We start from the raw sequence: 24,630 nt of genomic DNA, 5'->3' as shown, positions 1-24,630 counted from the left end.
CTCTCCTGGACTTGCCGCCAAAAGTGGGGGCTGAGTCCAGGGGGCGGGCATCTCCACTAGCTGGAGTGCCCTGGGGCATTGTAACATGAAGCCTGAGCCTTTGAAGCTCACTGCTAGGTGTTACAGTTCCTGCAGGGGGGAGGTGTGAAGCATCTCCACCCAGAGCAGGCTTTTGTTTCTGTCCTCAGAGAGCACAAAGGCCCTCACCACATGGGGTCAGAAACTCGTCTCTCAGCAGCAGGCTGGCACAGACCAGTCAGTCCTGCACTGAACAATTGGGTAAAATACAGGGGGCATCTCGAAGATGCACTCTGTGTGCATTTTTTAAAATAAATCCAACACTGGCATCAGTGTGGGTTTATTATTCTGAGAAGTTTGATACCAAACTTCCCAGTATTCAGTGTAGCCATTATGGAGCTGTGGAGTTCGTTTTTCACAGACTCCCAGACCATATATTCTTATGGCTACCCTGCACTTACAATGTCTAAGGTTTTGCTTAGACACTGTAGGGGCATAGTGCTCATGCACCTATGCCCTCACCTGTGGTATAGTGCACCCTGCCTTAGGGCTGTAAGGCCTGCTAGAGGGGTGACTTACCTATGCCACAGGCAGTGTGAGGTTGGGATGGCACCCTGAGGGGGGTACCATGTCGACTTAGTCATTTTCTCCCCACCAGCACACACAAGCTGGCAAGCAGTGTGTCTGTGCTGAGTGAGGGGTCCCTAGGGTGGCATAAGACATGCTGCAGCCCTTCGAGACCTTCCCTGGCATCAGGGCCCTTGGTACCAGGTGTACCAGTTACAAGGGACTTACCTGGGTGCCAGGGTTGTGCCAATTGTGGAGACAATGGTACATTTTAGGTGAAAGAACACTGGTGCTAGGGCCTGGTTAGCAGGGTCCCAGCACACTTCTCAGTCAAGTCAGCATCAGTATCAGGCAAAAAAGTGGGGGATAACTGCAACAGGGAGCCATTTCTTTACAATTACTTCATAAATACTTTACACATTGCTGTTAAGTTAAGCCTTACTGCTGTGCCAAACTACCATGGGGTTGATCTCAGGCTTATTTGGTGACTTTAGTGGTTCACCTTGACAATGATTGTGCTTATTATTTGTGTTGGATTCTCACCACGCTCCGCTAATAACTCGATTTCTTACAACAGTTACATCATTGGGGTTCATGATCGGTGTGCAAAAGTCACACCTGACTCTTTGACAGAGGACCCTTTCATCAGAGCCCTCCTGAATATGGTTAGAGCCTTCACTCCAGAATGAGCCCAGGACATTTGGTCTGTTATCCAGATGTTTTTTCGTAAGTCCTGTGTCTCAGTGAGGATGGATCTGAGGCTTCTGGGACTGTTTCCTCCTGCATCCTTCTTGTTGATCATATTCAGTCTGAGGAGTGGGATCTAAAGTCTCAGTTGTTTCGACACCAAGGGAACCTGTCAGACTCTATCCAGGTTTTGTCGGATACTACAAAAAGTGAGCAGTGGTGTTTTGTGATTGCAGTTGGACCAGCTGCACACCTCTTCATCTGCCCCACCCAGAGTTGATGGTGGTGACAGGCACAACCCTGGGTTAGCGAGGTCGTCTGGGAGATGTGAGGAATCTGAAAGGCCTTCCTGTCATCCATCAATGGAAGGCTGCTTCAGGTCCTCATGGATAACACTGCCATGTGGTATTACAACAAGTAGGGTGGAGTAGGGTCATGGACTCTTTTGCACTTGGCTTAATCATCATAACATCTACCTGATCGCACACCACCTGCCTGAGTGGGCAGAGCACTGACCGAGTCATGTGACACCACCTTGAAATGCTGCATAGAGCGATTGCTGTCAAATAGGTTTGTAGATCTAATCTGGGGCCTGGAGATATGCATAAGTAAAGATTTTGTGGGAAGATAATATGCACTAGAAATATTAATAATAATGGTAAGTGTCTGAGGCCTGTGGTCATGTATTGACCCGTCATGTATGAAGCTGTTCATGGAAGAGGTCCCCTCTACCTGTACAATCTAGGGGTAGACTTATCAAAATAATTTTGAACCAAGATTGCTGCCTGAATGTGATGAGCCTCATGCAGATAAATGACATTGAGAAAGCACCCTTACGTTTATGGGCTTCTTCAAGCTACTTGTCAAGGAAATTACCTAAAGTTTAGGGAATAGCTACCAAGTTACGTTTTCATGAATGTTTTAGGTACTCTGTTAACTGACCTGAAAAATCTCTCCAGGGATCTGGTGGAAGGCGAAAAGATTGGTTACCAGAGCACTTGTCTCTTCAGTATTGGTTCTTCGAGGTGGAATCTGCTCTGTCACATATCCTAGTCACCTGTACTAGTTTCTTCTTGATCATAGGCAATATTTATAAGCCATTTTCTCCATCCTGAGGATTCCTGACTTGAAAGTGATCATAAAGACTCACAACTGGTACCATCTGCCATAAGGATGCTTATGTAGCTTTTTCATAACCCAATAAAAACATTTACTGTCTGCTTCAACTTGAAAATCACAAATTGGTATTTTGTGATAGTATCATTCTGTAGCTCTGGTCATTTTAAGGCACTTTATGACTTACCCAAGACTGACATTTAGATTCAGCTTTCAGGGTGTTCATTGTTTACTACACTACCTATCCCTCCTGCCTTAGGGCTTATTAGTGATAGACTGGAACATAGAACATAAAGTACCAACCCATGGGACCAGTGGCAGGAGATTATAACTATTCAATGAAAGTTTATTTTGAGACAAAGCCCTTAAAGCAAAGTGAACAAAATACTATGCTACTCTTAAAAGGGTGAATGGAGTGGCCTTTAAAGATTACCTTATTGTCTCCCCATAACGAAGACCAATATCAAAAAATGGGTAAGATCACCCTAGCACAAAACAAATACAAAGGTGCCATTGGAATCTTTTAATCCTCCCAAGCTGAACCAGGATTGAGAAAAAGTGGTTGGGGGAAGTGAACTTGTAAATTCTCAACAAATTTTCTCTTGAGCAAATCTACACATGCATACTTGCTCTTGCTAAAATATGGGTCACAAATATTTTCTAGGACTACAATTTCCTGGCCTACTTCTGTAAATTAGTGTGAATTCTTGAAAGCTATACATTTGCACTAATGCAAGGTCATATACTGTGTGTGCATTTTTGTGACTTTTCTTTAAGTATTGGGACCCTAATTGATTGTATTAAAATTCTATCTCTCTCTATTGCTTGGCTTCAGTGTGAGTGACCGCATTCTGCTCTTTCACGAGGAGCAAGGTGTGCTTTTTGAGACCAAAAATATTTTGGCTTTTTGCCAGTTTCCCAATTTTTGTTATGATGAGGGTACAGCAGCTACCACAGCAGTAAAGTTTTACAAAAACCATGTGAAAGCAAGAGACGCGTTGACAAAACCAAAACTCTGACCATCATTGTCAGACCAATTTGCTTTGCCTATGCTTGTTTATCTTTGTTTCCAATACTCTTGTTGGAACTGGTTACACTGATTTTTCCATTATAGTTTTTTGGGGAAATACTAGCATGCAACAACACATTTTACTGAATGATGCTTTATAGAAACGGTACCTGAATTTCACAGTAGTTGACCAAAACGTTTTTTCCCTACTTGCATTTTTTTGTAAACTTTTTATTCTGCAGGCAAAGGATCACCTATCTTTCTTTCAAGCTTCTGCAATTGTTTTTCATCAAATCAGAGAGCATACTGGGAGCATTATACGTAGCCTCATATTGTTAAACTTTGCAAATGTGTGTACATATTTTTATACTGAAACTACTGTCAGAAGTGCAGTCTGAGCTTACAACATTTCTTTAGAGTGCTCACCCTAATAATAAAGACTTTACACTAATGAACCATAAATGCAGGCTAGAACAGCATTAACATATGGACACAAATGTTACCTTAACTGCAGACAGTGCCCTTCCCTGATCCATAATGTGGGATTGTAAACTTGCAGCCAAAGGGTTTGTGCTGCAGGGGGTTGGGCCTACTTGTCCCTGTAACAAAATAAACATGTAAATGTGTTGCCCTTGACCCCAAACAATATGTCCTTGGCGTCAGGCTATAGGAATTCCACACCACTGGTGCTAACACAGACACCAGCACCTGTGAGGTATCTGATTTTAGTAGTGCTAAGGCAGACAATGCTGTCCTCACACCCGCACATCTTAACAGAGGTGTGAACCAGTGTGACCTAAGGGTGGTGAAACGGGGGTGGGGGGGGGGAACAAATAAAACAGGAAAGTCAGTCTCGTCCTGCATGGTTGTGATGCAAGCCAGACAGTGTCTTTTTTAAAAAAAACGCTTTAGTTCAAAAACATATTGCTTTCACTATGTTCCATTTGGCCACTGACCGGCCCAAAGTCATCCAAGTTCGTTGAGATCGACCAGCATCTGTTTCTCCCCATATATTCAGCACACGCCATTTAGCTGAGACTCACATGAACCCACAACCCTCCCCTAATCGCCCTCATGCAGTTTACCACATCAGTCCAAAACTCTTGTATTGCCGGGCATTCCCATAGGATGTTGAAAAAAGGTACCTGTCTGTCCACCCCATGTAGACAGTGAGCATATCTGGCCTTCCCAATCTTGACCATTGTCATGCGGGCATAGTATGAGCAGTGTAGTATTTTTCAGCTGGATCAATCTAAACCCTGTGCATATGACTAATTCCCTGGGAGAACACCAGGGCTTCCTCCCATTCACTGTCTTCCAGCCCCTCCAGCTCTTGTTCCTATTGTTGTCTGCCTCGCTTTATAACATCTGCCATGTGACTTAGTAATTTTTGTATAGGTCAGTGACGTGGCCTTTCTGGGCATAAATGTATCTAGAAGCCAATCCTCCAGTGGGGAGGATTCTCGGTCAGTCCCCTTGGGTATCACCACTCTGAGCGTGTTGGAATTATATGTATCTGTGCATCTTTGTGGGCGCCAGTTGGTATTCACACTGCAGGTTGGGCAAGCAGCGCAGTGTTGCGTGATAGCTAGGCCCCATTGGTGGCTCAGATAGTTCAGAGGGATAATTTCTTATATTAGTTTAAGCTAAAGGCATAAAAAAAACTGATGAAATTGAATCTAGCAGTTGTTTATAGAGGGGAAGTGAAGCACCTAGTTGATCTGCTTGTGAGTCTCAAAACCAGTGATTTCCAGAAAGGCGTCCTATAGCAGTGTTGATCTTGTTTGAGAGGGGCTCCACTAATCAAACAGACCGAGCGAGGACAGCTCAATCTGGATGTGCCTGATCCAACCCAAAGATCCACAGCCGACCAGGGATAGAACGTTGTGCAGGCCCTCCCTACATATCTTCAGCTTTGGGATATGCCACAGTCTCGCCAAGTATGATAAGGGTCTCAGCCTCACAGTTCTGCTCTATACAGGGTTGTCCTTTTACTTTGTTCTTTGTATGCCCTTAAGGCAGGTTGGATCAAGTTGCCACCTTTGTTACAAGCAAAATAAAGAATGCTGTAATTCGCTGGGCCATCACATTTCTGGAATAAATCAGTTGCTGCCTCCACCTCCCACCATGAGAAACGGTTATGTCCAGATATAGACAATTGGAGACCTGATCAAAGGAAACGTGTTTATGATAATGCTATTCTTCATACCTGCAGGTGGGCAAAACACCATTAACTTAGTTTTTGCAGTGTTGATTAAAAGTCCCTTAGAAGAACAAAATTCTCCCAACTGTTAAATATGTTCTGGAGATAAACAGGGGTTTTTGAGACCAGGAGAGTATCTTTGGCAAACAAAAGCATTCCCAGCCTGATCTCACCCAGAGGTGCAGGCTCACGTATACAGGATTTGACATACTCGTCCACTTCATTGATGTAGAGTGAAAATAGTATGGGAGCTAGTGAGCAACCATGTCAGACCACCCCCTTAGCACCAAAATGGTCTTGTGGTTTCACCAGCAGTGCCCCAACAAATCCTTACAAAATTCCCTTCATGCAAACGAATTACTAAGATAAAATTTCAGATGGAATACCAATGTCACAAAGAGATGATTGCTTTTTCAGTGTCACAGAATTAGTCAATAGGTGATAAAACTTCAGTGTTTGATTTGTTGGGCCCATTTTGTTCCTTAAGCTGGCCTGTCAGTTGGATAGGCTCTTATTCTTGTTCTTCCTGGCCCAGCTCTCAATCCTTGAAAGTATTACGCTTGAAAATACTTTTTGAGTATTGTCAAGCAAGCTAATTAGGCAATAGTTGGCAGCATCATGCCTATGTCCTTTTAAGGATGGACATGAGGCTACGATGGAGGCTCTGTAGAATTGCCTTACTGATGAGGGTAATGTAACAGCCCCTTAAGATTGGGTCCGATTTGTAGAGGTGGGCCTGGATCCCATTTGAGGGGACTTCCAGAGAAAGTAACTCAGAGAAATGTGAATATTAATGGTCTTTAGTTATGGATGACCCTTGGGAGGTACTTTATGATTGTGTCCTGAGGCTATTGTTTTCCAGAAGGTTTAATGATATTTGTTCCTTACATCAACAAGCAGTTTATTCCAATTGACTACTCCTATTCAGATTTTGTGACTCTAATTAAATATTGATAATGATGTCTTGCGTCTGTCTCCGTTCGTGGTCCCTTCTTGATGGATTGTATTCAGAATGTTGTTGCCAATCTGCAAGCATTGTTGAACCATTGCTCGTATTTGTGGATTGATTTCTTCATGCCCAGAGTTGGCTTAGATGGCAGTACAGCTATGAATACTGCAGGGCTATTGTTTGGTTCACAATGTATTGTGGGCAGGCAGAGGATCTTTCTTCTTGGGCTAAACATCTTGTGAAAGGGTGGACACCTATGGTAAAGCCGTTGTGGACTGCACTTCATGCTACTTCAGCCTCATGCGGTTATAGTTGATGGTGCTAATTGTGGAATGGGAATGAGTTTTGATGATGAAAGAAAGCACCAGTGCATCATGGTTGCTTTCCGACCCTGGTTGAATGTATACATCACACATTCTGTCCCAGTGGTATATCTCCAAAAGGACATAATCTATTATAGATATAAAATAACCTTTGTGGAAATTTGGTCACCAGGGCAAGTCTGATCTGGACCTCCCATTACATGCATTCACTTTGTGTGATAGTCACCATAGCTAACTGGCACTCTCCTGGTGTATAGTGACTACTTATAATTATTGTAATATTGCACCCGTATAGGCAAAGTAGTCGTGGGGAGGTGGCACGAGCAGGGACAAAACCAGTTTTGCTAGTACTGATCAAGTCGGGTAATACTGGATGGAGTGTGTTGTCCTGGTCCTTTACCAGAACTCGACCTCTACTTTGATGAGACAGGTGGGACTCACTCATCATTACGTCCTTAGAAAAGAAGATCAGAATCTGAAGGGTGAGCCAAATAATCCTGGCCCAAAGGTTTTCCTTTCTGATGGCTGCTAGCAATTTGTCAAGCTTGAGCATGAAAGCAGCACATTCTTCTAGGGAGAGTGTAGTCATCTAGACTTTGATGATGATTGTTGTGGTAGATACTGTATTATGCTCCTTCCCCAAAGTCCTATCTTCTGCAGTAAACCCGAACTTGTGGGTAAAAGGCGATGCTTTCATGGATGGATCATGTGTGACTAAGTGATACCTGCATTACCTTGTGACATTTGGTGTAAATCAAGGTAAAGAGGTATAACATTTTGGAAATAGTTTAAAAGATCACAAAAATGTGTGGAGATGGACTAAACAGAAAAATTATTACAGAAGGTAAGTACCATGCTATTTTACTAGATATTCAATATATGTAGTCCTCGTCATCCTTTTTATCCTCTTTGAAGGTTTCTCTTAAAGCCTGTTAATGTTGTTTTGTTATTTAATCTGGTCAGCTCTGTCTTTGGTTCATGCCGTTTGTCGAGTGTCTTAATTAGGTGGAGCAGATGTCATGGGATCGAAACGACCCTTTTAGGGAGCTGTTAAGCCTATGTGGCATTGTGACCAAAACTGCCGTAGCTCATCTGTGGATTGATCGATCAATCAATCAATCAGGGATTTGTAAAGTGCTCTACTCACCCGTGATTGTCTCAAGGTGCTGAGGGGGGAAGAAGGTGGGGGAGGAAGGTGTTGCTACTGCTCGAACAGCCAGGTCTTAAGAGTTTCCTGAAGGTAAGGAGGTCTTTGATCTGGCGCAGGTGGGTGGGAAGAGTGTTCCACGTTTTGACGGCGAGGTACGTGAATGAGCTACCGCTGGTTGTAGTTCTGCAGACGCGTGGGACGGTTGCGAGTGCGAGGTTGGCGGTGCGGAGATGCCGGATCAGGGTGTAGAAGGAGAGTCGTCTGTTGAGGTATTCTGGTCAGGTGTTGTGCAGTGCTTTGTGAGCGTGGGTGAGGAGTTTGAAGGTGATTCTCTTGTTGACTGGGAGCCAGTACAGGTTTTTCAGTTGGTCTGCGATGTGGCAGTGGCGGGGGATGTCCAGGATGAGGCGTGTGGAGGTGTTCTGCATGCGTTGCAGCCTCTTCTGGAGTTTGGACGTATTTCCTGCGTAGAGGACATTGCCGTAGTCCAGGACGCTGCTTACAAGGGCTTGGGTGACTGGTCTTCTGGTTTCGGTGGGTATCCACTTGAAGATCTTTCGGAGCACGCAGAGGGTGTTGAAGCAGGAGGAGGAGATAGCGTTGACTTGCTGGGTCATGGATAGTGAGGGGTCCAAGATGAATCCTAGGTTGTGTGCGTGGTCAGTGGGAGTTGGAGAGGTTCCGAGAGTGGCTGGCCACCAGAAGTCATCCCACGTGGAGGGGGTGTAGCCGAAGATGAGGACTTCCGTCTTATCGGAATTGAGTTTGAGGCAGCTTCATCCATTCGGCAATGGCTTCATTCCTTTGTGGAGGGAGGTCTTGGCGGAGTCCTTGGTGAGGGAGGGGATCAGCTGGGTGTCGTTGGCTTATGAGATGATGTTGAGGTTGTGGGATCGGGCGATGTTAGCGAGCGGGGCCATGTAGAAGTTGAAGAGGGTCAGGCTGAGGGATGAACCCAGGGGTACGTCGCAAATGATTTCGGTGGTCTCCGAGTGGAATGGGAGGAGGCGGACTCTCTGGGTTCTGCCTGTGAGAAAGGAGGTGACCCAGTCCAGGGCTCTGTCGTGGTTTCCAGCATTGCTGAGGCGTGAGCGTAGGGTGTGGTGGCAGATGGTGTCAAACGCGGCCAAGAGGTCCAGGAGGATGAGGTCCACGGTTTGGCCGCTGTCCACTATGGTTCTGATGTCGGTGGCGGCGATGAAGGCGGTTTCAGTGCTGTGGTTGCTGTGGAATCTGGATTGGGAAGGGTCCAGGGTGCGGTTCTCCTCTAGGAAGCGGGTTAGTTGTCTGTTGATGACCTTCTCAATGACTTTTGCCGGGAAGGGGAGCAGTGAGATAGGCTGGAAGTTCTTGAGGTCCTTTGGGTCCACCTTGGGTTCTTTGAGGAGGGCGTTGATCTCGGTGTGTTTCCAGCTCTCCGGGAAGGTGGCGGGCTCGAAGGAGCTGTTGATGATCTTCCGTAGTTTGGGTACGATGACTGAGCTTGCTTTGTTGAGGTTGTGGTGAGGGCAGGGGTCAGATGGATATTAAGTCTTGCAGATGCAGTCTGATACCTGGTTGATATTTTTAAAAAGTATACGTTTGTGATAAAGTAACCAGTAGAAAAATTAGCAAACTTAAATGACTTGTTGGTTAGTTGGCAGGATCGTTAGACTTAAACCAGTTTTCATAGGTACCTGGTTTGAGTTCTAGATAAATTCTGAAATCAGTTTAATCACTTTGGGCTAGTCTCTTTGTTGGTGCAATTCAAAAGTCACAAGATGTCAAAGATGTCATGGTCCTCTGAGGAACATAGGAACATATACCTACATAGCTGTTTAGGTTTTTCAGTCTTGAATTCAAGAATAGCCTACTGTGAATTATTTGTTAACATTCAGCGCGTTAACACTTATCTCTTCTAAATGTTTTAGTTCCTCTATTTGCCTTCTGCTAAGGTGACCTATGACCAATCCTAGCATATCACCAACCCTCAGATTACCTTATAAGATCCTTTCAGTTCTCGTTTTGTAGTAATGTAGGTTGCATTGAAACTGTTAGTTCTTGATGTGAATCAGCACAAATATCAAACTGCATGTCAGCAGCTAAAATTGGGCGTGTTATAATTCTTTAAATCCTGGATTCCTTTAAAACAGAAATACTTTTTGGGAAATTGCTTTTGGTCACCTTGCACAAACATTGCTTTTCTTTTTGGGCAATTGTGCCACAATTGCAAGAAAACTAAAATTAAATCTGAGTTGTTAATTTGTTTCTGTTATTGGTGCCACTAGTTGTGTATACATTCTGAGTGTGGATTATGGTCACAATATTAATCAGTCCCTCACATACAAACCATTTTTATTCAGAGTTAATAGATTATCTCTTAAGACACTTGCAATGACTTCACATTTCTGCTTCAGATCTCGTTTCTAAGACATCCTACTGCAACCAAAGAGTTCTAGCTCTGGTATGCTTGCACTGCTTCCTGGTTAAAAACAGCATGATACTCAGATTTGTTTTGCCCCTATCGCTTTGTGGACCTGCAGAGGCCCCTCCCTCTATGTGAAGTTAGTCCATCATCTTCTTTTAAGAAAGCTTTGCTCTCCTTGTTTTTTTTTTAAATATCTTTATTGAGTTTTCAATATAGGGATGTAAACAATCATCAACATCGATGACAGTTAACTAACATATAGTAATAACATTACTCTAGATGGTGAACGTAATATCTGACATATCAACATGTATAAGCCGGTCTAGTAACCATTTCTTGCGTGGATAACTTGGGTTTCTGGGTATTAGATCATGACCGATGCCTTGCTTCAATAATGTGTATCATCCCACCATCTTTAGTATATATGCATGTTGACAACTCCCACTGATGGTGGGGGATAGGAGGGTTCACCAGGGGGTTAGTAACAACTTTACTAGTGTGTGGTCTGTGGGGTATGAGATGGTGTGAGTTCCACCACTTCAGGAGGGGGTTCTGTAGCTTAGGAGCAGCACATCAGTGGGTCCAGGTGGAGAGCCACGGCTCTTGCCTTGTGTCAGGCTTGTGGTATCATTGTTTGTGGGGACAATGGGAAGAATCATGCCCCGGACTGCGATGTATAAGGAAGAGTCTGTTTGAGGCCGTTATTGGGGCAGCGTTAATAGTTAAGAGCAATAGTGGCGCTGCTGCTGTTGGGAGTATGTTCTGGGTTCCGGTCTTAGCAGTTGCTTGTGAAGTTTGTAAAGCTTGTATGCCTGTTAATGTGAGTACGTAAATGTCCCACATTTTGGCCACCCCATTCCCGCCCCGGGGTCTATAATCGTGCGCTACTGCATTGGTTTCTGCGGTGGTCCATCTCAAGGTTTCATGCAGCCAGTTGTCAATATTGGGAGGTTGTTTTGCCTTCCATGACATGGTGATGAGCCTCTTAAACAATATGAATGCCAAGTCTACAAATTTTAAATAATGTTTTGTTGTCTTAGTTCTTTTTGCAAGCCCTAGAAGACAAAGAAGTGGGTCTAATGGAAGCAGCGCATCTATTATCTCTGACACATACATTAAGACTGGGGACCATACAGGGCGTAGTATAGGGCACTCCCAAGTCATGTGTAGAAAAGTGGCATCATCATACCCACACCTTGGGCAGTGGGGTGAGGAGCCTGGAAATATTTTATGTAAACGATGCGGTGTTAAATATGTTTGTAAATAATTGAATTGTGTGTATTTCAATCTGCTGTAACGTGAGATGTACTTCACCCGCTCGAGTGCCATTTCCCATTGCTCGTCAGTGAAGTTAATGCTTAAACAGTCTTCCCATCTGGCTTTACTTCGTAGATGACGGATAATCTGAGGTTCTCGTAGTGCTTAATATAGAGCAGAGATTGCTTTGCGGTTTTGTCCCTGTGATAGTATACAGTGTAGCCCACTATGGGTAGGAGGTTCAGCTTGTCTCAAATGCCCTAGTTTGCCCATCACTGTACACACCGCATTATGGGCAAGGAATTGTCCTGGGTCCAGGCCATGTGCTCCCACAACCTCCTGGAAGGACGACAGCAAACCACCACTGTACAGATCCCCTGAGCAACGTACCTCACCAAACTCCCAGGGAGTAAAATTGTTCCATCGCCGAAGGCGTCTCCACAGAGGTATTTCCCACAATGGGAGCCGTGGGGAGTAGGGCATCACCTTCCTGGGAAGTTGGATATATTGCTTTCATACTAACCGTACCGTTCGCATAAGTAGGCCGGGATCAGGGTGTTGCAGTCCAGCACTATATCCCCTTCTGTCATCTGGTCACCAGATATTCAGCGCATGGGCCACTGTAGTTGCGCTGCTGCAAAATAGCGTTCCATGTCAGGGACCGCCATTCCTCCCTCCTTCATTGGTTCCTGGAGTGCTTTAAGGGATACCCTTTTCCTACCCTGACCCCATATAAGCACCGTTAATAAGCTTCTTAGAGTTCGAAAAAAGGATTTCAGTGGGATGACCAGCAGTGCCACAAAAATATATAAAAGTCGGGACAGCACAAGCATCTTAGCTATAGATGCTCTTCCCATGGGAGACAGGGGGAGTAGTGTCCAGAAGGGGAGGGAGTGGCGTAGTGACATCATAGCTCTGCCATGGTTGCCCTCAAGTAGATCAGCCTCAGTGTGATATATATGCGCCCCCAACTATCGGAGCGTCCCCTGTGACCAAGGAAGTCGCCCGTCACCCAAGTGGACAGATTGAGGGCTATCCACAGCTCGCAGTGGGAAAACACAGGATTTCCCCCAGTTCACCCGTAGGCCTGATGCCTCAGCAAACCCATCCAGCAGGACAAAAAGATCCGGGAGCGTGCCCGCTGCCTCCCTCAGATATATCAGAACAATGTCCGCATACAGTGAAGTAATGTGCCGCTGACGTCTCACCTGGATTCCCCAGTAAAGTCCTCTATTTCTGAGACATATTGCCAGGGGTTCCATTGCTAGAGCAAATAACACCGACGAGAGGGAGCAGCCCTGGCGTGTACCCCTTTGTATAGGAAAGGAGCAAGAAATATTTGTGCCTGTGCGCACCCGCGCTCATGGGGCAGTGTATAACAGTGTCTCCCAAGCTTTGCTCTCCATTGATGATCACTATGGAAGAGTCAGACTATGTAGTCAGTAGGGCTTCAGATTTTTACAATTGCCCGCCTTCCTCATCACCATAGAGTTATTTCTGTTTCAGAAGAAACCTAAAAGGGAAATAGGTTTCTAAGTGTACCTCTTTTGGTGGTTTGGTTCTCCAGAAATCAAAAATTCAATACAGAAGCAAGTTTATCTAGTACTATAACCACAAAAGCTACCCAAGAGCTGAGATTGCTTGCTGCCCTCCTTAAAACAGATGTGGTGTTAGAGCCACCCTGAAGTATAGCAGTACGTCCCCAGTTATCTTGTAGGCTGAAAATTGGTGTTAGAAAGCACTGACCTCTAGCTTGCTCTCTCTCAGCCCTAGTCAGTCTGAGTAATTTGTTTCAGTGGTTACTAAAAACCATGACGGTTGATAACCCTGCAGTCAGTATTTAGGGTAGTTTGGGGCTTTGCCCATATAATCATAACTCACTGGGATCGGTCCCCAGATTAATGATAGTAGATGTAGCATTTGCATCTATATAGACCTCGAAAATGCAGTTTACGTTTAAATGGTGGTTGAAGAGTGTTCTCATTGTCTAAAAGTGGTTTTAATTAACAGTTTTGTCTTGGGGCTTCAGGGTATTTTTGATATCACTTTATGGGGAAGCCCACCTTTCTTTTAATCCTTTTAACTTGTTTTATTGCTGAGTTCCATTCTGTTTAATTCTGACATCCAATTATTTTACTAAAGTCCATCAATATTTAGCAAATAAGCCTTGCCTATAGTGAAACAATGCATATGTTTAAGAAATATGTATTTGTTGGCCATAGGATGTCGAATTACTTACAAGTTACTCTCTTCTTGAACTGAGATGTAGGATAGAACGATGTCTGTGTACTAACCACAAACTTAGAGGCTGGTTCATTGTGAGGTTTGAAGGGGCAGGTGTGGTACAGTAAATGGAGAGTGTAGGACACAGTAAATTGAGGGGTTCTAGGCGGGGATTGTCCTAACTGTAGACATTAATGAAAAATCATCTCTTTCTGTTTGTGTGTAGAACAGTTGAGATGTTACAGGAATTTCAATTAAGTACAGGTGGAAGACACACAAAAACTGTCACACTGTAAGAGGACCTTATATTTGTAATTGGGTGTGCGTGGAACAAAATGTTTGGGCTCCCAGGTATAGGACAAGGCAAATCACAACTTGCCTGCAGAGAGGAAAAAGCATAATCAAGAGGTTAAAGGTCAGGTCGCCAAGTAGCAAAAGTGTTCAGCTGTAAGGAGTAGTAGATAGGTGGAGAGCCATTAGAATCTTTCCTAAGTTCACAGAGTTAGACATTAGGCATATTTGTTGTTACAGCTTGTCATTTAGGCAGTATCACGTTTGAAATGGGTCCTGTGAAAACTTACAACTATTCGGTGTTTGAACGAAGGGACTTTATTCTAGAACTAATTGAATAAAAAGGATTCTTAATAGTGTACCCACTGATTAAATATTTCTATTCTTTGTGTGCTATACTATAGTCTCTCTCTGTCTTCATCTATGTTTCTTGCTGCTTTCCTGGAAGGACCTTTTTCAAATGGTTGTGTTGGCTCTCCACCAACTCTGGACATCTTTGATATGAAGCCTGTTGAAGAAGCTGTAATATCCACCCCCTCTTTCATGACGTCTTCCTTAACATCCAGGCAAACAACGGAAATATTTAGTGGTAAATTTAATTTCACTCTTTAACATTTAATGATGTAAACACTTTCCTCTTGTTTTATCTCTTAGAATAGGCATGCAAAAAGGTTTTAAGCAGTTATATCCAGATGTACATCTTGTTAGTCTTTTTCACATTTCACATCATTTAAAATTAACCATATAATTGTGTAGACGCTAAATCCATCTTTATTAATTGCATCTATGTGATCTCCTGCATTATTTTATTTGTTTTTGATATTGGTCACACCGTTTATTTTTGATAGGCAAGCTCTTCGATTTGAAAAATCTTTAGGGGTTTATGCTTTTTATTGTTGACAGTGCAGATCATTCTGATTACAAATAATTGATCAATCAATGATTAACTAAACATTTAAAACATATATGTGAGTCTGACCTTATTCCCATCTTTCCATTCACCAGAGTGGATTGGGACCTGTTCAGCAGTCGCTTTTGATGGCTGTTATGGGTAGCTGTTTAAGAAATCTTTGTTTACGCAGAATGTTGTTTTGTAAAGACGCAGGTTTATGATAAACTATTCTCATTTTCTCATCCGTGGAATAACAGAGTTTGTGCTAGTTATTCCTGCTTTTGTGGTCAGTTTTGCACACACTTAAGAATCCAAGTCTGTTTTTCTCGGACAGTTCCTCAGTACTCCTCAATTCCTGAAATCACTGATGCAGAAAGCTGGTGTGTAGCATTTCAAGTTTAGGAAAATATTTCCCCCCTACAGACCTTTGGGAACTCATTAAGCCAACATACCATTTGTATAGAAGGTTCAGGCTGCTTGGATTTCTGCATTTTCTTTTATGGGACTTACTATTAAGAGTGCACTCTATTCAATGCACCTTCTGGAAATTAGGATAACAGTGAAAACCTATCCAAACATTCTGTGTGTGATTCTAATATCTGAAACGCAGTAAGGTCTTAAAAGAAAGACTCTCAGCAATCTAACAGACCTCATTAGTATCAATGGAGGTGGTCTGAGATTCTTCAGAACATTCCAATAGTATGGAGCCTCACAGCAGGCCTGTATGTATCAAATGAAATTTAACTGCAATGTCAAAAGAAGGAGCATCGTGTTCATACGACAAAGGGAGGAACTTGGTTGGGAGTAAGAGGGCTGAGTATACGTGGCAAATGTCACTACTGATGTATCAACGTTTGTGAGTTTGGCCCAAATAGAACAATTCATCCAGTACAAATAGTTGTATAAGTGTTCAGCGTACCTGCTAATTTATAAAAGCTTCAGAAGTTAAGGATCCCTTTTTGTTACAAGAATTCATTTAAAGTGTTCTGAATAGTTATGCAATGTTAGCCTGTCTTCTGGGGTGTTGGATACATTCCTCTCTAGTCTGTGGACATTACAGAGATAATCCTATTAATTTTGATGTAGAATGACTTTATTGGTGGTCTGATTGCTGGTCATAATTTTGATGGTAATGATCATTATAATTTCCGAGATGAAAATATTTGTATTTATTTAGTTAAAAAAACAGGGTATAGGAATATCAAGTTGTCCAGTCTCCGTCTCAAAACAAAGACAACTTTAGACAACAAAATGCATATGCCTATTTGATTCATGACTTGCTAAACAAAGCCACCATGAATAAGAAGCATTTTATTTTTGTGTGGCCAAGCTGGAGTCAACAATAATCAGTGGAAAAAGTACAGTGATTTATTGTCATTAGCAGCCCTGGAATCTCAAAATATCAAGTCATCCTTATGTCTACGCTTTCGCTTCAAATTCCTGACCAATCTGCGCATATTGTTTCCACATCCTGAAAGTGGTTCTTATAGTCATCATGTATGAGCCAGTAGAACCCAGCAGCCGTAGTGGCTGTCGCCCATTTTAAACCTTCACTATGTAACTGAGTGCTCTAAATTTGTCTCAAAAGTTGTTTTTTGTTATGTATGATTGCCTTCAGAGCCAAATATTGACAATATAAATTCATTATCTAAGTTTACAAGTGAGACTAGTGATCTGATGTTTTTATGGTGTACAATTAGTAGGAGTCTTCTGCAGTAGCAGATTGTTTTTACATATTTCATCCTAGCAATTTTATTTAAATGGGCGCTCAATTCCATGAAAACGGTTTAGTGAATATGATTTGAACATATCCTCCTTCATTTTTTACACTCGTGTTGTCCAGTTGTTGACAATAATTTCAAACCACAATTTTCGGGCCTCCGAATGTGGGGAGTTGATTTACCAGACTTAAAGCTATGTAAAAATTAGCTTTATATGTTTTGGGTAAACATTGTTTTATTAAAAATATAAAGATGACCTAGAACTTGTTTAAATTGTAAAGTGAATGTTACAATAAAAGTAGGAAGGATAGACAGTAATGGGAAAACCTCTCTAACACTGAGATTTGGTGTCAATAAATTGCAAATATGGATTGAATTGTTGGTACTTCGAGGACGAAGAATGGGTTATTCCGGCTCTGGTGGTGCCTCCGTTGATGTGGCGCACAGGTGCCGATTATCAACTGGTTTCCTTAGCTCTGCTCTATGGCCTTTGGACTTGCAGTGATTGCACAAGATCCGACCTTCAAACCCAGTCCATTTACGAGACGTTTCGATGTCACTGCTTAAGGACATAAAGCCAGCAAAGAACAGGTGCATTTTGAAATGGACTAGTGTTCTGACTAAGACTGAGGCCTTGGATTTTATATATAAAAAAGGCTCTTATGATTGCCCTAAAGGATATGGACAGACAAGACACTACTGAGGCTAGGAACTTCGTTATCTCTGTTATTCACAGGGATCTTTACCCCACAATTGGTGAATGTTTTTCGCAAAGATGCCAGAAAGGCTCACGTACATCTTATACCAAGTAACTCATGGTTTAACAAAGAATGTTGGGTTGCTAAAACCGACTTCTTACATTGAAAGCTGGCAGAGGTGAAGTTAAAGTCTTAAGAGGGCACAAGATAGAAACTTTTCAGATGCAGGCTTGCTGAGTCTGGCATGTGAAACTCTGGGGAAAAAAATATAATGTGGTAAAGGCAAAGGATTGGAAAAAAATGTTGGGAGTTAGTGGATAATGGAAATCATTGTAGGCGATCGATCTCAAATAATTTCATCCAGCCTCCGGTCTGGTGGAAGCATTTCTCCGACTTATATAGCAGGAGAGGACTCTTTTGTAACTTACGACTGGTTTGAGACAGGGTGCCCTATAATCAAATCTGAATTGACCATAGAGCTGGAGGTCACTAGGCTTGCAATTAAAAGTATTATGCCAGGCAAAGCTGCAGGTCCTGATAGGATACAGGGGAGTCTCCTTAAAGCTGATATAGAGAGCTAGGCTTTATATTTCTATAAACTTGAAAACGCAATAGAAGGAGAAGCTCAAATTCCTCCCCAATCCCCTTCCTGGAATTCAGCAGAAATTTTAACTGTCCACAAAAAGGACTCCAAGGATTTACCACCGAATTAGAAACAGATTAGCTTGATAGATGTCTCTCAAAAGATTTTTTGTGGGCAGATTCTGAGCACACTAGAGACATGGATAGAAGACACAGCCGCTTTGTCGGATTGCAGGCTGGTTTTGGAAAAAATGGCAGCACCATTGACCCATGTGTTCACATTCCTCACTAGAGCCCTCACCGCCGCCCGCCAAGGTTTTACCGCCGAGTGGCCGCCAATGCGGCCACAATCCCACCGGCCGCACTATGTGGGGCTGTGCCTGGGGGCTCAGCCCGTGGTCCCGTGGTCCACCCGTGGTCTCTACTGCCATGGAAAGGCTGGCGGGAAGGGGAGTCGTAATCTCCTGGAGGATTAAAACCGCTGGGACAATCATGGCGGGAAACCACTGGTCCCGGCGGTGCGACTGCGGTGCTACCGCCGCGGTCGTAATAAGGCAGATTGTACCGCCAGCCTGTTGGCGGTACAGTCGCCAAAACAGCCCTGGCGGTCTTTGACTGCCAGGGTTGTAATGAGGCCCTATATATTAGAAAACAGTGGTCATCCAGAAAGCCCACTTATACGTAATTTTTGTGGATTTAAAAACTGCTTTTGACATATTCGACCATCACAAACTCTGGGAGGCTTTGAGACCGAAAGGACTTCCCTTACCATTGCTTGACACCTTCATTCTGACATATACACAAGTACGATGGGGCCAGCAAGATTAACTCTCAGATCACATTATCGTCAAGAGAGGGGTGTGGCAGGGGTGTGCGCTAGTCCTTACGCTCTTCTCTTTATATTTAAATGTTGTAGTGCCACCGCTGGAACAGTGCAGGTGTGATTCTCCAATGATTGCGGGTCACAAAACACCAGTACTCGTTTTTGTGGCTGATACCCTGCTGGTGTCCAAGACTTTGTTAGGCATATAGACCCTGATGGACAACTTTGCAGCTTTCCGTATAGACCAGGTTCTGGAAGTCGGTCTGGGGAAAACAAAGTTCTTGTCTTATGCCCACATAAAACATTTAAAGGCTCTATAAAATTCAATGGTCGTTGCCTGGAGAGGGTGCAGGATTTTGACTACTTGGGCACCAGGCTGACCGCTAACATGTCTTGGCTTCCCCAAATTAGAAGGAGTGGCCTAAACCTGTCATCATGCTTCTGGATTGTAAAGGCTGTTTAATTTCTCAAACACAAACACATGGCAGATATCCCTGCCCTTAATATTTACCAGACAAAGACAGTATTAAGTGCTTTATATGGAGCCGAGCTGTGGGGTTACGTTGAGCTAACACCATTGGCTGCTGCTGAAAATACATTCTAAGATCTCTACTGAAGCTGCCCCAGGGTTCCCCTTCGTTGCCTATTTTGTGAGACATGGGCATTAACCCAATCACGAGCAAGACCAAGTTATGTCCCATTTTAAATTGGTGGAGATTGAGGAATACCCCAGCACTTGAAAATTACTTAAGTGCTTCCACGGAAATGTAGATTTAATTAAAGGTAGGAAAATCAAGTCTTCTTTTATGTCTTTGGGACTTGAAGAGTATTGGGGCACTGAGACCCAACTGAATCCTTTAACTAGACCTCATTTGAAGAAATTATATTGGGAGTATACCTGGGCTTCGGCAGTAAGAAGATCAAACCTGAGTACTCTTCATTCAGATTTTTGGGATATCAAAAATCATAGTGGATTTGAGGACTTTCAATGATTACATCTTAGTCCCCTCAGATAGGCATTTATATATTAAGTTTTGTTACTGCGCCCTTCTCATCAAGAGTTTTTGCAGCAAGCGTAAGGATACTACTGACCAGAGTATTGTATGCCCAGTTTGCCTTCAAAATGATGAAACACTCATACATTTCTTTTTCTCTTGCCCGGGCTATGCGCGCCAGAGTATTCAGGGGCTATATCCAGCATGTAGGCAACAGGAAATTAGACAGTGTGACGTGGAACTTGGATTGCTGTGTGCTGAAACTACCGAATCGTATGTATATGATAGCTAAATTCTTACATTTGAGTTGGTGCATATGAGCAAACATGAGTCAACTATAATGGACCCAGCTGGAATGCTCTGTGATGTACCCTGAATATACACAGAATAGGTTACTTTGCCTTTTGGTTTAACCCCCTTGCCCTCCTTGACCATTACTTAGGGACAACACTTGCAAAGGTTCCAAATAGAAATGTATTGCATGTTGTCTCGCGTATTTTATTCTCATTTTCTCATTGGTTATAGATGTATTTAGGTTGCTGATAAGTCACCTTTTGAGTGAAATTGCAATTTACTTATAGCACTTCATGACCTTGATAGTCCTCCTGATATTAGGGTTTATACTGATGTTTATATTGTGCATGCATTATGGTATTATATGTTCCAACATCGGCCTTAAGGAGTATCATGGATATTGAATCTTTTTATGTACCTTATTGGATTGTTTACATTTCATTGGTTTTAGTTGTGCGATTATGGATTTTAACTGAACTAAAGTTGGTACTTTATATTTTATTTTTTAATATATTAATGTATTTCATTCTTGTCATAATCCATACAATGTTAAGTACATTTGAATGTCATTTTCATTTGTTTTTACCTTTAAATTACCTTTAAACTATGTTGCCACATCTTTGGAGATGATGCAGAGATGAAGGGTTGGAAGCCCTGTAATGGTATCGATGTGTACACCTTCACCCAAATGGAACTTATGCCAGGAAGGTAGTGGATCACATCTGTTCTCTTTGTGGAATCACATTGCGTATTAAAATATACTAAGATTTCATATCTTAAAAATGCTTGTGCTTAGAGATTAATATAAAGTATCACTATTTAGGGCCTGAATTACAGGTTAGTAAATGCCTTTTGATAAAAAAAAAAATGAGGAAAAAGCAAATTCTGTCAAATGTGTTTTCTTAGCTCACTACGGTCCTTTATTAATTTCTTTCCTGCATCATAGTCGAGTTTAACATATTTGTGGCGTGTACTCCAAATTGGGTTCATATTAAATGGTTTCAAAAGTAGATTACACTAGCTGAACCTGGAATTAAAATATAAATACATGCTTCCAACCTAATCCATTCTTTTAGTGGCATATGGTGCCTTTTTGAGAACACCTCAATTACTCTACCTTAACTGAGGTATTTCAACCCCGTGAGACGATCTCAAACACTAAAAAACTTTTTTATCCGTGTGCATCTAATGCAGAGGACAATTCATTGATTTTTCATTTGTAACCTACCCTCAATCCTTGAAATGTTTATATCCTTAACTTCAGCATTTCTGGTTCACCTAAACATTATTTCAGTGATGCTAAGGAATATAATTTAAAGCAACACGGTTTTGAAGTCTGTTAACCCATAACTTATTCAGTGGGACAGTATTGACCTATAATGGCAACAATCAAATTAACTTGTATACACTATGTTTTTTATTAAGTGTAGTTTTGGCTCACTGTATAGCTAAATATTTCTGATGAATACTTCTACATGCAAAATATCCCCAGGCACCAGACTAAATCTGAAAGATTTTTTATAGCTTTTTTTGCGAGTAAGGGGACATGGCTCCATCACGCCCCCAAAGTGACATCTTTGTGATGTCACTGGAGCCTCATAGCACCATCCATGATGTAGCAGTCTTAATACTGTCCTAGACCTCAGGACCTTTAATTTGTTCTTCTGCAAGAAGACATTCAGGTTGCTATCGGTGGCTCACTTTCTGTTGGCGATCGAAGTATGAGACTAAATTGTGCCTCTGGACATGTAAGACACGTTTCTTCACATATCCATCCTGCAGTCCCACAGGAGGTACTTGTGTCTTTTAGTAGGGTCCACTCACTGCCAGTTCACTTTCCTCCTGGTCGACCTTACTTCTGCACCTCAAGTCTCTACCACATTGATGACAGTGGCTGCAGCATATTTGTGGAAGTCCAGGCTTTCTGTACTTAGTCAACTAGCTGCTTAAGGCCAACTCGCCAAAGATGGTGTTTGACCACATGCAGGAAACAGCATCCCTGATGTCTTCCTGGGGCTTTTCCATAAGTGTGCTCACTCATTTCCTCCTTTTCATAGGGGCAGTACTGAACTTTCCTGGTTTCCCACAGGATTTGGGACATTCCGGATACGATTCTGATGTTTCCTGAGCAAGCTTGGATTCATTCCAGGTGGTCCTCCACATGCTGGGTCTACTGGCTTCCTGCATCCTCCCAGTCACATATGCAGGCAGGTAGCACATAAGGGTAGCAAACAAGGGCTGTCTATTGGTGCTTCGGCAGGCAGTGATTCCAGGACATAAAAGATCTGTCAGACCACATCATGGTCTCCCAGGTCACTGCACCGGATATGGTCTGGAGGTCAGATAGAGAATCCACAAAAAAGCTAATTACTGAAGGTAAGTAACATTTTTTTTTTAGGGGGTTAGATTATTAGACCGCTACTTTGCATGTAGTGTATTTAAAAATGAGTGTCTTTAATATACATGGTGGTACAGTGTTATTTTTAACTTTTATACAGCCTGTTACACACGGATGAAAGAGTACTCTAATATTACTGGTGACAATTTACAGTGTGCATGCTAATTAAACAATTTATAACACAAAAAGATGACATAACATAACTGCCGTGACATGCATCACTCCGTATTAGAAAGGAAACTAGAGTGTTTGGTTGGCGGTGGCAGCCATAGTGGCCAAATGCAATGTAGCACGAGCCTCGGTTGCAGCCACCCCTCCCCAAATAGAGGACTGGAAATCTGATATGTATGGATTGGTGTCAAAGGGCATAACAAGGGGTTTAGCAGAGTAGGGGCTGCCCTAAGAAATGGGATAAAGTTTGGGGGAACTGGCACGCCTACCTAGGTGAACGATTGGGAGGGAGGGGACAAGGGAAGCGAGGGAAAGTTGTGCAACATCCTAGTAACTCCATTTATTATCAAACAAAGCTTTTGTATCATGTTAATGCTCTGTGCCTTCTAAGTGCTGTCACTGTGTCTATGTACGTGTTTGCTTCAGTTTCTGTACACTGAGCTGAGTTTTATGCAATAAAAAAAAAAAGGAAACTTGTTTCACAGTTTACTGACTTCTCTACAATGTGAACTCATTAGCCCTTCCACTATGGCCAAATGACTCAAAGGCCATTGTGTCGTGAAAGATGTTTGTCACCACATTATACAGTTACATACATGCATCTGTAAGTACAACATATTGCACATGGTCCAGAAAGCAAATCAATGGCATAGGATCTATATTGCTTTGCTTCTAGATGGAGCCTGGAAGTCACGGACATGTAGTCAAATAATACTAATGTAGTGGCAATTTGCATGGGTAGGGGTGGCACAACATGATTTGAGGTGCTGCACATAGGTTGAGTGTGGGATACGGCGTGCCAGGGTGACTACCCCCTCGTTTGTGGTGCGCTGGCAAAAGCATTGGTGGCGGGGCAAAGGGGGTAGGTTTGGGCCGTGTAAGTATAAACCTAGGGGGCAGCATATGTCTGGATCGGGATCGTGGTGGTCCCAATATGCATCTAATTGTTCCTGGCAATATATGATGTCACATAACCAGGCGGTAACTGTGGGGGCGGGCGCCCTCCCCAGTGCATGGCCACTCTCCGTTTTGCTAGCAGAAATAGCATAGCTTTAAGGCATCTGTGTTGACTTTATATTTGAGCTCAGATTTTCCTAGTTGAGTAGCTGACCCAATCCAGATTGCATTGTGTTCTGATACTGGTAATGTTTCACCTATTATAAATTCTGGATTACTAGTACCAAAATATTACTTAAGAATGCTGCTTCAGAATCTTCCCAAGTTGCTTGAAGATTGAGTGGATAACGTTTAAGTGACTGATTTGCTTCCCGCAGTAATTTTGGGTGATTAATGTCTTTTCACTAAGTATGTTATTTCGAAGTGCTGCTTATGCTTTGTGACGTTTGTATGCTGGGGAAAAGGTTGATCCTCTTCATTCCAGTTTTTCCAATCCTCTAGGTTTGTTTTATCTTCGACCCAGCAAGGTTTTACCTCTGTTATGGTCAAAGGTTACTTGTCATCACTTTTGCCCTTTCTCTTTTTTCCTCATAATTAAATCAATAGTCGTGATGCATTTTCTGAAAGGTAAGATAACCATATGCCTGCCTTCTCCATTCACCAAGCCTCGATGGAACTTGAACATGTTCCTTGCTCTTTCAGCACTAAATTAGTCACAGTAATTAGGTTTGGGCAGTGGAAGGTAGTTGCTGTTTTTCAAAGCAAGGACGTAATAGCAGTTCCTTTATTAAGTTCATTGGGAGAAGCGTTTTCTCTGTTACTCATGTGTGACAGGCCTCAACTAAATAAAAATTATCTGTCACTTATAGAAACAGTATTTGCCAGCTGAAATAGTTGAATTAGATTGCAATTAGGAAGCATATGCAACAATTATAAAAGTTAGTAGGCATGTATGGAGC

General features: G+C 42.7%; 1 protein-coding gene across 11 annotated transcripts in view; it reads left to right on the top strand.

Annotated features, from left to right (window-relative positions):
* Positions 1 to 24,630, top strand: part of LOC138262033 (phosphatidylinositol-binding clathrin assembly protein-like) — a 464,917-nt gene that overhangs the window by 233,107 nt on the left and 207,180 nt on the right. For 5 of the 11 annotated variants that reach the window (XM_069211714.1, XM_069211706.1, XM_069211732.1 and 2 more), the window contains exon 13: positions 14,649 to 14,789. The exons of the other annotated variants lie outside the window; for them this stretch is intronic. In XM_069211714.1, coding sequence (XP_069067815.1) covers positions 14,649 to 14,789 — 141 coding nt within the window. The remainder of the gene's footprint in view (positions 1 to 14,648; positions 14,790 to 24,630) is intronic. 11 annotated transcript variants of the gene reach the window in all.

Source organism: Pleurodeles waltl, chromosome 2_1, assembly GCF_031143425.1.
Source record: "Pleurodeles waltl isolate 20211129_DDA chromosome 2_1, aPleWal1.hap1.20221129, whole genome shotgun sequence".
In the NCBI taxonomy this organism is placed as follows: domain Eukaryota; kingdom Metazoa; phylum Chordata; class Amphibia; order Caudata; family Salamandridae; genus Pleurodeles; species Pleurodeles waltl.
The sequence above is the reverse complement of the archived record's forward strand: the minus strand, read 5'-3'. Positions and strand labels throughout refer to the sequence as shown.